Raw genomic sequence first — 16,793 nt, forward strand, 5'->3', positions numbered from 1 at the left:
TTCGACAATGTTGACTATTTCAGATTTTAAAATTTCTATCTGGCAAATCAAACCTTACCAAACAAAATTCTTACCAACAGTGGGAGAACATGGCAGAAGTGATCCTTGTATCATTGGGGTCGTAAGAGCGATGGTCGGGCAGCATTAACTGTACAGTTGTTTCCCTTGTACGGACAGGAGCGCAGGACAGTCATTGTGCAGATGGCCCTCCTGCCCGTGGCACCTCGGCAGCGTGCAGGCTCCCTTGTCCCATCGGTTGTAAGTGACCTGATGACGAGGTTTTGGTTTTGGTTTGTTGTGCACGTCTCTCGGTTAAAACTGAAACCACCTTGGTGACCATCTAGTTTCATTTCACGTCTAAACTGCTCTTTGTCGTCTTTTCTCTGAATCTCAGCTGCGGTTTCAGGAGTGTTCTCTTCTGTACTGCCATACTAAGCCAACGGCCTGACACTGCCTTTGCTTCTCATTGTGAGGGTTAGCTGTGTGGGCATGCTCAGCCTGGGAACGTTCCATGGAGGCTTCCTCCAGGCATTCTGTGATCGCCATGTAAGAGTCTGTGTCGTCAGCGGGATGCTTACCACACTGTCTCCTGATTTCTCCACTTAGCTTCAAGACCAGCCAGCCTTGACAGTGGCAGAACGTCCACTAGCAATAGCAATAATAACGCTTCACTCCATGAAGTCAAAGGTAGGCTGTAGGTACACGACTAATGCACTCCACCCATTTCTAGTACCTCACGGTGGGAGTTGGGATGAAGTTTCTAGGATAAAAACTTCTACATCATGTGTGTTTGAAACGTCATTCCTTAGAATAGCGGTTCTCAACCTGTAGGCCGAGACCCCCTTTGGGGGTTGAACGACCCTTTCACAGGGGTCGCCTGATTCATAACAGTAGCAAAATTACAGTGATGAAGTAGCAACGAAAATAATGTTAGGATTGGGGGATCACCACAACATGAGGAACTGTATTAAAGGGTTGCGGCATGAGGAAGGTTGAGAACCACTCCTTAGGACATTAATGCTTTTCACATTGTAATTACAAGTGTATTTCAATGTATACAAAGGTAAAAACAGGAGCAGTTACTTTGATCTCACTTTTTCATGTAACAAAATATTTTTACTATAATCTTTCTACTGTAAAAATATTTGTAGATCTTTATTTTACTTACTCTGTTTTAACATGAAAATGGCTTACTTTCCTTTTGTCTTGATGCATGTGCATTTGAACTCCCACAGCAGATGTATTTTAAAGGATCTTTTAGCTTGGTTTTTCCACTGAAAAAGGGAGATTTTTCACAAATAGGACAGTTATGTGTGTCTGTGTGTTTCGAACAAGCAGTATGTGAATATGCGTCCTTCAATTATAAAGGGATTTCAGCTGTAATTGACTTTTATCATTATTGCTGTGACTTTATTACAGTGATCTGAGGGGGTGGGGGAAGGTTACTTATTCATTTTTATAATCATGTTCTTGTAGCCTATAGGAAAATAATGCCTGAAAATATGAACTGGCTTTTTTCTGACTTGAAATTTTTAAGAAAAACTTAAATTCTAAAATATAACTTGACTTTACAGCCGGCCCCTGATTGGGCGACTGTAGACAGTTGCCCTCACAACAAACTGGCACTCTTAGGAGCAGCCCGGCGCCACTGAGCTTCCTGTAGTGACTGCACACAGTCGCTCCACCCCTGCAGAGCTTTCAGGCTGTGTAGCCTCCTGAGCCCAGCTGGGGGCTAGGGACAGTTGGAGCACTCGGGCGTAAAACTACAGAATAAAATCCAAAAGAGCTTCTAAAGTTCTTGGGAATAGGGAATTAGAAAGGTAATGGGGTTTTTCCATGAAGTTTTTGAAGCACTCTTGCATTAAACATTTAATTTCATATTCTTTGTGGAATTTGCTGAGTAATTACATCATGTTTCCATTTGACGTCTATACCTATTTCGGTTTTTAAGAACCTAAGGTGGTTCACGTGGGATAAACAGATGAGCCTTCTGGAAAGGGAGGAAAGCAAAAGATCAGTAGACTTGTTAGCATCTAGAATTGCTTTTGGCTTTTAGAAATAATTTAAAATTCTTACAAGCTTTCATAGTCTTAAGTTGTGAGGTGTTTTAGAATTAATTATTTGCACCTGAACGTTCAACAATCTAATTTTCATCGTTTATTCATTCGTTCATTTACTCATCAAATGTACTAAGTGCCTGCTTTCTATGAGACTCTGTTTAGGCCCTGGGGGAGTGGGGGTGGCAAAAGCCAGCCTTTGCCCTTGTGGAGTTGACATGATTAGACAAAATAAGGAAGTTGTTAGATCTGTGAAAGATTAACATGGTTTGCTAAGCATTTCTAAAAAAAGATTGAGTTTGGCTATTCATGTAATAAGAACCCAGCCAACAAATATTATCTACTTAAGTAGTATTTATCTTGTTTCTATTTATGAACTCTTTAAAACATCACTTACTCCAAAAGCAGGTGCAGTTAATAACCACAGCCGTCCACCAAGCCACAGCAGTGGGGAATTTAGCCTGCTTCATGATCATGATGCGTGGTCCAGCAGTGGTAGCAGTCCGATCCAGTACTTGAAAAGGCAGACCAGGTCAAGCCCCATGCTCCCGCACAAAACGTCTGAGACATTGGATAGTCGAGCACATCACAGGATGAAAACTGGCTCTCCTGGCAGCGAAGTTGTCACTCTACAGCAGTTTTTGGAAGAAAGCAACAACCTTAGCTCGGCACAGGTTCGTTTCTTGTGTAATGAGCCTACCTCCCGTTTCTGAGTGTCTGCACTGAGTTGTCTTGAGTTGAGGGGGGCGTTCAGAGATCCTGGCAACGTTAGGTGTTACAACCTAGAATAATCAGAACGTGGTGACGTGGCTGTGTTCACTTGCCTGCTTTGATTTTTGTTTTTACACAGATAAAATCCTCAAGTCAAGAGAATCTTTTAGATGAAGTCATGAAAAGTTTGTCTGTCTCTTCTGACTTTTTGGGGAAAGACAAACCAGTTAGCTGTGGTCTGGCCAGGTCTGTAAGTGGAAGAACCCCCGGGGACTTTTATGACAGACGGACAACTAAGCCTGAACATTTTGTGAGACCTTGTTCTCGAAAGACTGAAGATACTCACTTCCTTAGCCCTCCAGGAAAACCTAGCCTGGGCGCTCAGGGGAAGGCCAAGTCAGTAAAAGAAACTTCTGTGCCACGACAATCAAAAGATAGTAACAACCCGTACGCTACGTTACCTCGTGCAAGCAGTGTCATCTCAACCGCTGAAGGGACCACCCGAAGGATCAGCATCCACGATTTTCTGACCAAGGACAGTAGGCTCCCTATGTCAGTTGATTCCGCACCAGCCACCGCGGCTAGCAGCGTGACTGCAGCATCTAGTGAGTACTGTTTCCACCAGGGGGCCCCTCGTGTACGTCACCGTCTAACACCCGCTTTAGGCTCCTGTGTACGTGGTGATTTACCTACAGACATGCCAACATCCTACTCTGAGTCTCTAAGTGCCCGGGCTAGAAACTCAGGGACAGAAAGGTCACATTTTCTAAGCCCAACTTTTGCCCCCATTAATATCTCTAGTGATTCATTTGGAGTACCAAATAAAGATAACTTAGGGTCATTTACTGTAACTCACACATCTCAGCCATTTTTATCCCTGAATACAGAATTAGTGAGTAATATAAGTGGATTCCCCCCGAGACCAAGCACGAAAGTAACTGATCAAGCTTTTGCCTCTATGAATACAACGGCACAGAAAGACAACAAGCCGTTTCCTGAGCATCAGGACCCTAGTAACAGTACCCCCCAGGTTTCTCTAGCTAGTGATGCCCTTAGCATTCCTGCATGCCTTCATCCTGGTGACACGGAAGCTGCATTGTTGGTTTCAGAGGATAATCAAACTGTTTGGTATGAATATGGTTGTGTATGATAAAACCACCCAGGGTAATACTGACTGTTGTTTGATATGCACTGTGCTTCACTAATCTCATTTGAAGGGCTGCTCAGAGAAGTGTTGTTGGCTGGGTTTGTGTCTGTATGTGGAAATCGTGGCATGGCGTTCCGCTGTACATGACGGCATGTATGTATGTAATTGTGAATTTGTAACCATGCCAAACCTGCATGGAGTCATCGCATTGATTGTTTTCTGCATGCTGTTAAAAGCCTTAACAATGTATGTTCCTCTTTAGCTTTTTGGTGTTGTTGTTTTGTTGCCAGATAAGAGGTGGTTAGCTTTGATGTCCAGAAGCATGTTAGAACCGTTGCATGAACTTACAGATCATATTTGATCCGTTGCTTTCAAAAAAACGAATGTTCCCCCTCTCTCCCCTCCCCGCCATCCCTCATCATCTTCTCTCCCTCTCTCCCTCTCCCTCCCTTTTTCTCTCTTCCCCTCACTCTTGTTCTTCTATCTTCCCTGAACATGTAGTTCATCTTGCACATGAGCAGAGCAAATACGGTGTGTTTTGTACAGGGATGTCATTGTGTTTCACATTTGTCTTGACAGGGAGAATAATTCAGTTAATGCTCCGTGTAGCACATTACTTAACCTGTATTTATGAAGCATTGTTGGGATTGAAGATTGTCAGTACTCTAAGCATAGTGTTTTCTTAAATGCAAACAAACCCAAGTTTAAATGTAATTTATAGAGTAACGAGGAGCATTTGTATTAATTGTTTCTCCTCTCCACTTTTCTTCCATGTGATAAACACAAGAACTCAAGTACTATCATTCCTTCAAAATGACTCTTTTTACGAGAATCAGTTAACACAGTACTTTTACTTTTTTTACATAGAGTTAAAAAAAATAAAGCAAATCATATTCAGTGTGTTGGAAATTTGTATTTTTACTTCTGTTGAAAAAGGATAGCCATTTTACAAAAAGGGCCTAGTCTTTTAGGCTTCAGAACTTTAGTTCAAAAATATTATAAAAATAATAGTTCTTGTGAGGGCTGTTGCTTCTCTTATTGGTTTATCGCTAAATTATCTGTGTCCTTAAATAGAATCTGTAAAAATCAGAACATTGTGCTGAAATGTGAAATTACAACTCACGCAAGTAAAATGTAACCATTAGATGCAGAAAGCATTTAGCTTGGGCCTCCAGTTGTCATAAACTTTAAAATTCTCCTTTTGTGACCATAGCATCTTGGCAACAGGGTCAGCTGAACTCCCAGAATGCTTCCAAAAACTCCTGCCTGCCCCCTGCTTTGTTTAGTCCCGAGGAGTGCCTCTTGGCTCCATTTCTAAATATCACTGAGCTAGCTACTCAGCTGTTTTGAAATAGGACTCCCTAAATGAGAGGGAGAGATTATTTTCATATCGATTGTTGATTATGAGTGAGACTCCAAACCATAAAATCTATGGAGAATCTTGGCTTCTGCTTAATGAACTTCCTCTTGCCTAATTAAATCTGTGTCCATTGTAGATTCAGTCAACCTTCTTCATGTGCCTCTGCAAGAGCCTTTGGAGACATGGTCCCCATCTGGTGACCAGGCTTCCTTCCGCCTCGCAGCACTTGCTGAACACGTTTCAGGGGCAGGGTATCAAATGAGCACAGTCCGACATTTTTCCCCGTTTTCAGCTCTGGCTAATACATTTTCTGTGCACGTACATCAGTCAACATTGTCAGTTTGCACACAGTCCTCACTGTTCAAGTGCTTTCATTGAACTCTGCCCTTGTCTCATGAGCTGGTCATATGAGCCTAGGTGAGCGCACCTCAGCCGTGGGAGATACTAATGCAGTAATTTTGCGGTGGTCGTTCTGGGGTTTTCCCTATATTGAGTCAAAGTTTCACTGTAACTCTGTAATTTTTTCTCCCCCTCCCCCAATGTTTTCATAACACTTAAAAACATTAAGTTGATTCTTTCACAGTGCATCAAAAAATCACCCACTATTATTACGTCATGTGCCATGTGATTCTTTTACAAAATGAAATTTACATAAAGGAAATAAATGTTTCCTGCTCAAGTAGCTGTGGTTATTATACATGCAGTGTTTCCAGAAGACTGTAGACACTGTGTCTGCAGTACCAACAGACCAGGTCGTGGGTCTGGAGGGCGCTCTGAGAATAAACACTGACTTCCCCCAAACCGCCCTCTGTTACAGAGCGAGTCTTAGCTGTGGGACTGTGCGGGGAACCCTTGGGGCACACAGAACCACGTCTCCATAGCACCGACCGTAAAGGAACCCTTATACCCCAAAACGGAACCATTGTGATTCCATGAAGCAGCTGCACTGAAGATGTCACAAAGGATTTAATTAAAAATAAAAGTTGAAGACCTAGTCCTCCAATTACACACACGATATACTGGAGAGCCTTTGTCTTCCTGGCCGTTACACCGTGACATCTGTGAGGCTTTGCTGGCTGGCACGGAGTCCCCTCAGGCAGTGTTAGCTGTAGTCCCTGCAATGAAGTACATTGACCGCCTATCAAATACTCCCAGCCCGTTTTATCAGTGAATAATATTTCATTGTGGATGCTCCTACTGCTCATGCAATATTTTATCTTAAGACTTTATATGACCATTTAGTGCAGCGGTTCTCAACCTGTGGCTCACGACTCTTTTGGGGGTTGAACGACGCTCTCACAGGGGTCACCCGATTCATAACAGTAGCAAAATTACAGTTATGAAGTAGCAACAAAAGTAATTTTATGGTTGGGGGTCACCACATGAAAAACAGTATTAAAGGGTCATGGCATTAGGAAGGTTGAGAACCACTGATTTAGTAAGAAAACATTGTAAATCTGCCCCGTGGAGGTGGGGGCGGAATATAACAAATAGGGTTGTTTTCAAAAGATCAGCCTTTTGTAAGTATATGATTTATAGCTGTGAAAATACAAATACCCCTCTAAGAAATGCGATAGCTATTTGAGTCATCAATTTCCCAGGCAGTGACTTTATTATTCAGTGACAGCTCATTAGTTTCTTATCTTCATGAATTGTATAGTAGCCTTTGATTAAGTAACATGAAATGCTTTTCTCCTGCAGATGTGGACACAGTACAAGAAAGCAGAATTTCAAAAAGCAGGTCTAGGGAGCAACAAAGCTCCTAATTCTGTTGCTCACTACAATGAAGTGGGGGCCAAGTGGTGAGTTTCCGGCTTAAAATGTAAATGAGCTTAGTCTCATTTATACAAACTAACCGAATTAAGAATGAGAACCAAGTGCACATTGCATTAACAGATGTAAATACTGCTTGCTTACCTCACTGACTTCCTGTTCTACTTTGTGGTGAAGCGAGATTATAGTTGGTTGCCAAGGTTTTGCTTGCCTGTGCAGGCACCAAACCTTAGAGAATTATTTTTCTCTTCTCAATTAAAACTCCATTTATTAGTGAATAATGTTTTAGGGATTCTTTTTTTTTAGTTCAAAGTCATTTTGGGGGGTAGAAATAGTACTTTGGGACAGTTTTCTTAACAATCGATGAGAGGGAGCCGAGCGAGCCTTGTGCAGAGAGCCACGCCAAGAGCAAATGTATCTCATTCCCTGTCACTTCCTCGTTTCCTTAGAAGCACCTGGTGCATGCTGTTCTTAGTGTCTGCTCTGTGTTTTATCTCTCTCATCTTCAAGCTTTTCTTATATTTTTCTCTTCTTTCTGCCTTCCAACTACATACAGAGAGAAAAGTGTCCTTCAGTTTCTCAGTGGGAAGCCTTTATTTCTGAAGTCACAAGACAGCCAACTGTAGGAATCATTTTTTAAAATATTTAAAAAGACTTTTAACAACCCTTCATGAATAGAGCAGGAAAGAATACAAACCTTGCTTCTCCTTCCTTGAATCAAGGAGCCTACTGGAATCCACTGCCAAACGGTGGAGGTTCCAGACATGGTGTCTGCACACGTACTGTTACGATCTGCTGACTACAGGACGTCCTTCGGCTAAGGACCTAGTGTTTTATGGTTTCAACAAGTACCCCATGAACAGCCTGCTTCTTTCTTTCATCGTCTGTTTATGAATTTATCCATGTTTGCTGAACACTAATGCTAATATTGGCCCAAATCTAGCCATTGTTATTTAGTTGTGTAAATCTAAATTAAATGCTGTAGTATTTTGTGGAATGTACCTATATAGCAAGAGACAAGAGAAAATTGTTTTGGCATGTCAGAACCTTATTTGGTTAGCAGATTGCATGTGTTGGTGCGATTTAAAAAGCCAATTATTTTGATGCACTCCAAAAGAAATTCAGTTGGTAAGGTAAAGCTGAGAAACCCTTACTGAGATAGGAGTTAAGAGAAATTTACAGTGATACTAATCTGCTTTTCATATTCCTCACTAAGCAACATTAAGCATTCACACATGGATTCAACAGAATCAGAGTGTTTTTCTGGAGCTTTTTAAATAAGGTGATTTCCAGCAAACAGCATTCCCAAGGTGGGGAAACAGAAACAAACTCTAACTCAATGACCCTAACTCATTTCCCTTTTTGGGTATTGAATACTATGTGTGTTTGATATTTTTTAACTTGAGAGCTGACTGTTGCTTAAGAAGTTTTCTTATAGCAGGAAAATAGTGTAAATAATTTACTATGCTCTGCATTTTGCCAGGAACTCATTTATTATTAAGGTTGTCATTTATTGAGAAAAATTTTTTGTTTTCTTTATAATATCACATTAAAGTTGATAACTATTGGTACTTTTGAAATATTTGTAATATTTGTTACCTTAAACATTTGGAAGAAGCACAACAAAGTAGCTTTTGTTAACCCAGGGAAACATGAATTTTTTAGTAGGTCCAATTTTATATCACAATTTTATTTTCTTAATTAAATCAAAAATGCATTGATACTTATTAATGCAAATTCATTATTTAACATAAATCTCAGCGTAATCTTAAAGGTCTGCAGTGAGACTAACTTTTATTTTTAACAGTGCACTTCTTAGGCTCTCATTGCCAGCTCTAAAGCTTTTTGAAACACTCAAAATCCCATGTGTTGTCATTTAGGAACTGTTTCATGATTATCCAGTAGCCATGAGACAGGTATGTGTGAGTGTCCCTCCCCACCCCACTCCCCGATAAACCAGTAATAGCAGTGTGGTGTTCATGGTCTACTTTCGGGAAAACCCTCCATTAAAATGAGCGAAGCAGCGAGTCTAGATGACCAGAAACTTCAGGAGAGGCAGAGAGCGAGCTTGGGTTGACTTGATGCCACCTTTACTTAGCTTTCACCACCATATGATGCTATAAAGTTAAATCACTTTGAAACTCTTGGATGGAAGGTGCTATGTAAATGTAAATACAAAGGAGTTTTACTAAAATACAAATATTTCACAAAAGACATATTTAAGACCTATTCTCTAGACCTTGAACATCTCTCTTTATCCTAACTCCCTGGATACAATAGCAAATTGGTAGTGGGCATCATGCCGGTCTAGAGAGCTTGCAAGCTTGCATGTTTAAAAAAAAAAAAGTATTTTTGGGGGGAATAGAAATGAAACAAATGTTTTACCTAATTACAGTAAGTAGGTAAGCTAGATTTATATATTAACTAGCATCTAATTTGCACAACTAGGACACATCCCAGGACAATTAGTGAGCTTTGGAATTTGATGAGTAGGTAAAAGGGGTACCCTAGCCTGACCTCTCCAGAACACTAACGTAGGGAACCTACTGACTTTAGAAGCATCTTTTATCCTCAAGTAGAACGTGCGTAGGGCAGCCTGTGAAAGACGGAACCGGAAAAGGACGAGGAGACAGTCAACCAAGGAATACTTTTGAGATCACAAAAAGAATATTCTCGATATCACTGCTTCTTCACACCAGTCCAAGAAGGGGCTAAATAATAACCACATGGATATTTTCTTAAAGTAATTCCTTTTTGAAGCAAACTTTGTAGAAAGCCACTCTTTTGGAATAAACTTCTTTGGCCAAGCAAATGGACAAAACCAGCCGGCGAAGGCAAGTTTGAAGTAGTGGTTACCAAAGAATGGACGGAACAGGTGTGTGGCACCTGTCCTGCCAGGCCTGGTGAAGAGCCCGTTTACAATCACTGTGCAAGTACTGAACGGTCGCCCTCACCAACGAAGTTGTCACAGCCGCACTGTCTTCACGGTCACTCAGAAGTGAGAAAGATGAGTTGTACCAAATCTGGGATTGCAACAGAGAGTGATAATGTACGCTAAATGACTTGTATTTCACTTTGCTTTGGAGAAAAGTGGTAGTTTGTGTTTGTGCTGTTCTTTTCAGCTTAGTCCCAGGATGTATTTTTTTTCCCTCTTAAGTCTTGACTAATACGAAAGGAGCCCATTTATAATAAAAACCTCAATGTACTTGAGATAATTGGGCAGTGGAAATGCCTTAAAAGGAATGCTTATGGATAAAGTTGCACTTGAAACACCCTTTAACAAGATCTGATTTTAAATTGCCTTTTTATTTTCTGAGTTCTCTCTTTTTCAATTTTTGTCATTGTACTTACACCTGTTATTAAATACCAAATCAAAAAATAAAGAAGCTGTAACATTTCTTTTAAAAACGAATGCAGATGAGACATCTGGAGTTGGACGTGTTCTGTTGATGACTTGACACCCCAGAGCCACAGAAACGCCCCCGGAGCAAAGATGACCCCCCTTCTGTTCGCTTGGTTTGCCTTTGTTCAAGACACTTGAGTTTCCAGTTTAGTTCTTAACTTTGTTTCACCTACGAAAGATCATTTGATTTAACCTTCAGTTATCAAACTGATATGAAAAGAAATAAAACGGTGGATTTTTTAATAACACGTTGTTAGTAATCATTTTAAAATTAGAACAATTTTAGCAGAATGTATTCTTTGTTATTTTTTCCTCCTTTGACCCGGAAAAGCTATTTCCAGACACCACTCATTACTTTGCACAATCCTTTTAGGATAATCTTGTCCTCCTCACTCTCGGCTGAGGTCTGGAGGGCTGAGCGGAAAGAGAAGGAAGTCTTCGATGCTGTCCATCCTAGAAGCCGCCTGCCTCCGTAGCACTTCCTGCACACACTAACCTGACATTCTCACGTTGGCAGACAGCATGACTATAGAGTTGGCTACTGACCTGTGTTGGGGGCCACTTAGTCTTCCTAGGAAGCACAGCTAAACCAGATACGATTCCAGCCTTCTGTTAACCAGTGCCTTCACTTTAAACACAGCTGCTTAAGAAATGCTTTTCTTTCCCCTTAGAGACAATACTGAGTAGATATAAACTAATATGGAATCTGCAAATAAGGTTATCAATTATGGGGAAAGTTTTTTCTGATCTGTAAAATGGAATAACCTGTTGTTTTTACTTTTGCTTTGTTAACTAACACATTTCTACCAGGTGGGAATTATTTTTTTGAGTGATCAAGCACAAACTGTGCTTTCAAGATTCTCTACATTGCCTGGTTGTTTAAGTGGTTCTTATAGAACCCTCCATCTTCCTGACTCTCTATTCTTGGCATATTGGATAGGGGAGGATAAGTAAAAATTGATAAGTAAAACTTGTACAGTAGATTAACATTTCTAAACTGTACTGAGACTAAAATTATTTTTAATGGTATACTGTATATTCTGTTGCTTACTTGTAAAATGTTATAGTTTAATAACTACAACCATTTTTAATCTTTAAAAAAATCATTTTATTGGGGGCTTGTACAGCTCTTACCACAATCCATACATCCATCCTTTGTGTCAAGCACAATTTTTAATCTTATTTTTAAGGTTTGTTGTCCAACAGGAGCTTACTAGCTTTTCACTGAAGTTTTAAAAACACACTCACTATGGAAAGCTTGTCGTTTAAGTTTTATAAAAAGTAAAACGACTCTTTAGCCCCCACCTCCCAAACGACGACTTAACAATGAATATGCCCTTATTACTATATTCCTCTTAAAGGGGCTCCTCTAAAGATGCATAGCCTCTGAAACCATGTTGGGTCCCTGTGAATCTGAATTGACGATGTCAGTGAGTTTGGCCTTTATATTCCCTTTGGTTTTTCACCTAAAGTTAAAATTACCACGTATATGATTTTATACACGGTTTTATAATTTTTCAAGTATAAGAAACACCCCAGAGAGATACAAAGCAGCTAATAATTAGAAATAGTATAAATTTAAGGAATTCCTTCCAACTGATTTCACATACTGGCGCTTTTCTAGAAAATTTACCTGTGCCCTGCCCTGCCCCCAAACAACAAAAAAGTTTGTACTCTAGCCCAGAATCCAGGATGGAGTCTATCTTGCAAGTTTTGCAGCTGCCTTGGCCCCCCCCCAGGGTGGCATCACCCACTGCCACTGCGAATCACTTTGGAGGAAGACGGGGTGTGCTGAACACTACAACTGCCTCCATGCATCATCTTTCTGAACACAATTCCTTGAACATGAACTACTCCCCTATGTGATAGTCACCAAAGGTACTCAATGTTCTCTCCGCTTTTAATGCTTGATGTAAATTAGAAACCAGTCTGAACATGAGCATCAGGGGTGTTTTTGAACATTAGTTTTTATCAAAATCTATTACTATGGGGTCATGTCCTGTTTCCTTCACGAACGTGAGGAGGTCTTCGGGGCTCAGTCCCATGGTCGCAGAGTTAGTCATGGGATGAAAGAACACCTTTTTGTGTCCACCTTCCAGAAAGGCAGAGTCCAGAACAAATTTCACCTCTCCACTATCGCAGAAGAGCGCCAGTGGAGTGGCACAGCCTTGGCCAACTTTCAGTTTCTCCAGCATGGCCGCTTCATCAGCAAACCTCAGATTTCCACTCCCAACACCTAACTCCTTCGCAAGATCATTTAAATTAACTTGTCTGTCATGAAGAACTGTCACCAGCCAGTAGCCTTTTTTCTTTTTGTCTTTGAGAAATAAGTTCTTACTGTGTGCTCCTTTCAAATGTTGGATGTGAGGCATCATTTCTTCGACTGTGAACACCTGTAAGTCAAACAGCACACCATGAGAAGTGTAGTTACTAAAGACAGCTCGAGCACACGGATTTCGCTTCCTGCGGAGAGCCGCAGGGGAGAGGAGCTCTTCCTGTTTTTAATGCCTCCGTCAAGAGCCCAGTGGGCTCCCCTTAGGCAAGCTCTTCCATTTTCTTCTTTTTTTTCTGTGGGGGTGGGAAGGTCCTTTGAGTTGACAGCAGCACCCGATTCCTATGCATACGTATCACCCAGACCAGGTGACAGCTTCTACTTTACAAATGACGTAATCACGGCGATGAGGAAGCGGAGAACAAGAATCCCTCCGCTCGAACCCAGAACACTTCCTTTAAGCAGAACAAACAGCAAACAGTCTGAGTGCCTTTGGGAGACTCAAAACTCAGGTATGTTGCTATGTGTGTAAAATGGGGGAGAGAAAAGATGTCGATTTTGCAAGCTGACTCGAGATCTAGCCCAAGTTACAATCCCTTGTAATAGAATAGTTAAGCAATAATCACAGGTATTAAAATATGGTTTTGATTAAAGTCAAATCCTGTAGGGCACTTAGCTCTCTAAAATAAAGGTCATTTTTCGAGTTCCTTAAAAAATCCCATGGAGCCTATCAGATCGGAGAGTGAGCCAGCAAATCTCTGTCCACCACAGATAGATGGCATCAAAGTCAACGAGCTGACAACCATTTTATACTGAAATTACCATAGTTCTGATGTGCTCCTAGGTAAACATCTGTGTGTTGAATAAAAGTACTGATGCCATTCAGCTCTGGAGACCCTCTACATACGGGAGCATCTTTCCTGTAGGGTAACAGAATTGACCAAGAGTATTAAAATATATAGCGTATTCGAAGTCACATGCTAATTCAGCCAAAGGAAACCATTTCAAACTGCCTGAACGCACGACATAAGTTTTGTCCCCAGAACCGCAGGGGCCATACGGGTCCTACATGAAATGAGATGAAACCCACAAAAAATCCAGGAGGCCGTTGCAAGGAGCAGCCCTACCTGTGCCTCTGGTGTTGCCAGATTTTCGGGTTTTGATTTTTTTTGAAAACCGTATCCAAATGATTTCTGTTGTCAGTGGTTAACCCAAAATTTCAGTTTAAAACACGAAAACCGTTTTCATTTAAAAACAACGGGTAACCCTGTGTGGGCTGAACAAAAACACCTGGGGCTCAGCCGGAGCCTTCTGTTGGTCACCTCCACCACAAGGGCCGCTTTCAGAGCCCGTGCTGGGATCCTCCGTCGCGTCCAAGGAAAGAGATTGCATTAGATGACGTCCCGTGGGGTGGCCTGCCACAGGGTTTTGATGCTGGCGCCGCACCTGGGGAAGGGGCAGTGTGGGTTCCAAGCAAACCAGAGGTGTGCTTACCCTGCATGGGGGCTGGGGGGAGGTGTGGGAGGTGCACAGTGGTCAGTCTTCTGCATAATGGTCATGGTGCAAGTCACGTTTAACACTGCAAGCTCTTCCTAGGGAAGCCCTGAGAGATTGTAATCCTCATTTAGGTGACCACCTGTAGCAAATGAAACAAGATGCAGAGACCCTTTGGAAGAACTCAGCCACGTGCACATCTGCCTATTTCTGAGAACTGTGGAGAGATGGGGGCACAACGCGGAGCTTAAGACTCCTCACAAAATGGTAAACTCGCAACCTACATACACAACAGCTGTACGGCCTTGGGCAAAATAACAGTTCCTTGAAAATAATAACGTCTACTTTAAAATGTTGGCCTACAGGAAATGGCACAGAAAGCTCACCTATAGCGATTATCGCTAGCCTTGGGGGAACCGTTCCACGGAGTAGCTAGCTACGAACGCACACCCCCTGCACTCACCAGGTTAAAACGTATGAAACTAATAAGACATGTACATTTCTGTAACCTCTTCTGGGGGGGTTCTTATTTCTTGTCCATGATGCAAAAATAAGAGTTGAGATCAAACGGACCAGGAAGGCAAAATGCCAAACTCCCGAACCTCCGTGCCCGCGTCGGATCCGCTTCAGAGGACGTGCGGCGGCGGACACTGTCGCCGCTCAGCCTGGCCCACGTCCCACACCAGGCTCTTCGCCGCCACGTGTTGCACTGGTTCTCCACGTGAGCTACCGCTCGGTGCGTTCAGTCCTGAACTGTCCCTGTTGGGTGGCCCTCCGTGCTCCGGAACCCAGGGAGTGCCCTAGAGCCGACTGCACGGCGCGCTGCCCCTGGGGACACGGTCCGGCCGGCCTCTCGGGGCCGCACTGCGGGGCGCTCACCTCCGGGTGCTCCACCACCTCCGTGTGGATGTCCAGGGCGCCGAGCCGCCGCTCCAGCTCCGCCCGCAAGCCGGCGCCCGCCATGCTGCAGCCGTCGTAGCAGGCGCTGACGTCCCCGGGGGCGGGGGCGCGACTTCCGGCCGTCGTGGGCGGAAGTGCCTGGGCGGCGTCCTCCGAAAGCGAGCGTTGCCTGGAGCGCCGGGGCCTGGCGGGCGCGCATGCTCATTACCTTCCCAGGACCTCCGGGAGGGCCCTGCGTCCCGCCCCACCCCTGCCTCCCCGGTAAACCTACCCGGTGAGAGCCCTGGGGGACTCACAGCGGTGGTTAAGCGCCCGGCGTGGACGGTTGGAGCCCGCCTTCCCCTCTGCAGGACAAAGGGGAGGCGTCAAGGTCACAGCCCTGGAGACCCCAGGAAACTACGCCGGCCTCGCTGAGAGCAGAGCTGCCGCCTTGGGGTGTCAGGGAGCGCACCCACACCGTGACTTCGGGATCCCCATTCTCCTAAGACTTCAACTTGGTGGATCGCAATTCCACATTTTTAACCATTTTGAAAGTTCATTTTTTGTGGTGGTTAATCTCCAACTGCCTGGCAAGCAACCTAAACCTCTAAACCCAACCCACGCCAGCTGCCATCAAGTGGACTCCGCCCCTATAGGACCCTATAGGTAGAAGAACCGCCCCCGTGGGTGTCCGAGTCTGCAGCTCTTTATGGGAGTAGAGAGCTTCATCGTTTTCCCACAGAGTGACTGACGGGTTCAAACTGCCAACCTCGCGTGTAGCAGCCGAGCAGTGATCACCGTGAATTCCTTGAATCACTTTGGAATTCTTCGAGGTTTCTACTTCATATTTATATACATGCTCAAACCCGAACTTAACTGGTAGCAGGTCAATTCAGACATCCAGCAGTGGTTCTCAACCTTCCTAATGCTCAGACCCTTTTCATACAGTTCCTCCTGTTGTGGTGACCTCCAACCATAAACTTACTTTCGTTGCTACTTCTTAGCTGTCATTTTGCTACTGTTATGAATTGGGCGACCCCCAAGGGTTTACAACCCACAAGTTGAGAACCGCTGCTAGGTAGGGTTTGGGTGGCTATAAACCATTATAGGAACAGAAGTCTGGTTTTTCCTTCCCTTGGAGCACCTGGTGGGTTCAAACTGCACACTTTGTGGTTAGCAGCCTAACGTGTAACCCACTAATTCACCAGGGTTCCCTAAATAAGCCACCCCTCTTGGTGGGGTCTCTTCCATTTACAGGTAAGTTGAACATTATCCTAGAAAGCTGTGCATATCTAAATAGAAGGTGAGATGAAAGAAAACATATGCTTACTGCAATCTGCGTCTTAAATACTTGGTCTACCTCCTCCCACCCCCACTCCATAATCATGGGGTTTATCAGGATGTGAACAGGTTACAAGTCAGGTTCGGAAACATTACACATACAGTTCTTTTATCCTCAGCACCTCTCTCAACATCAGCCACTTGGCACTGGCTCTGCTCAGGCAAGTGTTCCCAAGCTCCTTTAGTACTGCTAGATGCCCAAAGCTCACCCCACTCTGCAAACCAGACTCCTACCCAAGGACACTCCGCTGTGCTCTTTCCACGGTCTGGGAAGCCTGCCTCTCAGTCTCATGGTCTCAGTGCAGTGGCCACTGATGCCACTGCCACTTCTCCACACAAGGGTCTCAGGTGCTTTC

General features: G+C 43.3%; 2 protein-coding genes across 4 annotated transcripts in view; one reads left to right on the top strand and one right to left on the bottom strand.

Annotated features, from left to right (window-relative positions):
* CCDC88A (coiled-coil domain containing 88A) overlaps positions 1-10,697 on the top strand; it is a 111,561-nt gene extending 100,864 nt beyond the window's left edge. The window contains exons 27-32 of the mRNA XM_045294099.1: positions 178-258; positions 607-687; positions 2,466-2,731; positions 2,908-3,373; positions 6,977-7,077; positions 7,605-10,697. Of these exons, the coding sequence (XP_045150034.1) occupies positions 178-258; positions 607-687; positions 2,466-2,731; positions 2,908-3,373; positions 6,977-7,041 (959 nt within the window). The 3' untranslated portion in view covers positions 7,042-7,077; positions 7,605-10,697. The remainder of the gene's footprint in view (positions 1-177; positions 259-606; positions 688-2,465; positions 2,732-2,907; positions 3,374-6,976; positions 7,078-7,604) is intronic.
* Positions 10,698-12,333: 1,636 nt separating this feature from the next.
* On the bottom strand, positions 12,334-15,180 carry LOC101650775 (prolyl-tRNA synthetase associated domain-containing protein 1). 3 transcript variants are annotated; one of them, XR_006680437.1, is made up of 3 exons: positions 14,218-14,674; positions 13,546-13,643; positions 12,758-12,844 (listed from the first exon to the last, which is right to left on the bottom strand). XR_006680437.1 is itself a non-coding variant. In XM_004710214.2 (2 exons), the coding sequence occupies exons 1-2, from the start codon at positions 15,178-15,180 to the stop codon at positions 12,413-12,415; spliced, it is 516 nt and encodes a 171-aa protein (XP_004710271.1). In that variant the 3' UTR covers positions 12,334-12,412. The 3 variants fall into 3 exon arrangements, 2 of the variants coding, with proteins under 2 accessions (XP_004710271.1, XP_045150035.1); XM_004710214.2 differs by lacking the exons at positions 13,546-13,643; positions 14,218-14,674 and adding an exon at positions 15,097-15,180 and having other exon boundaries at positions 12,334-12,844; XM_045294100.1 differs by lacking the exon at positions 14,218-14,674 and having other exon boundaries at positions 12,334-12,844; positions 13,546-14,211.
* Between the last annotated feature and the right edge of the window lie 1,613 nt (positions 15,181-16,793).

The sequence above is a fragment of the Echinops telfairi genome, unplaced genomic scaffold (assembly GCF_000313985.2).
Source record: "Echinops telfairi isolate 266 unplaced genomic scaffold, ASM31398v2 ScPeMD7_2573;HRSCAF=3158, whole genome shotgun sequence".
Classification (NCBI taxonomy): Eukaryota; Metazoa; Chordata; class Mammalia; order Afrosoricida; family Tenrecidae; genus Echinops; species Echinops telfairi.

What these genes read in the sequence shown, in the direction of transcription:
- LOC101650775 (XM_004710214.2), bottom strand. Translation starts at nt 15,180, where the DNA reads ATGGCGGGCGCCGGCTTGCGGGCGGAGCTGGAGCGGCGGCTCGGCGCC. An exon ending in AGGTGGTGGAGCACCCGGAG is followed by an intron (nt 12,845 to 15,096) that starts GTGAGCGCCCCG and finishes TTTGACTTACAG; the next exon opens with GTGTTCACAGTCGAAGAAAT.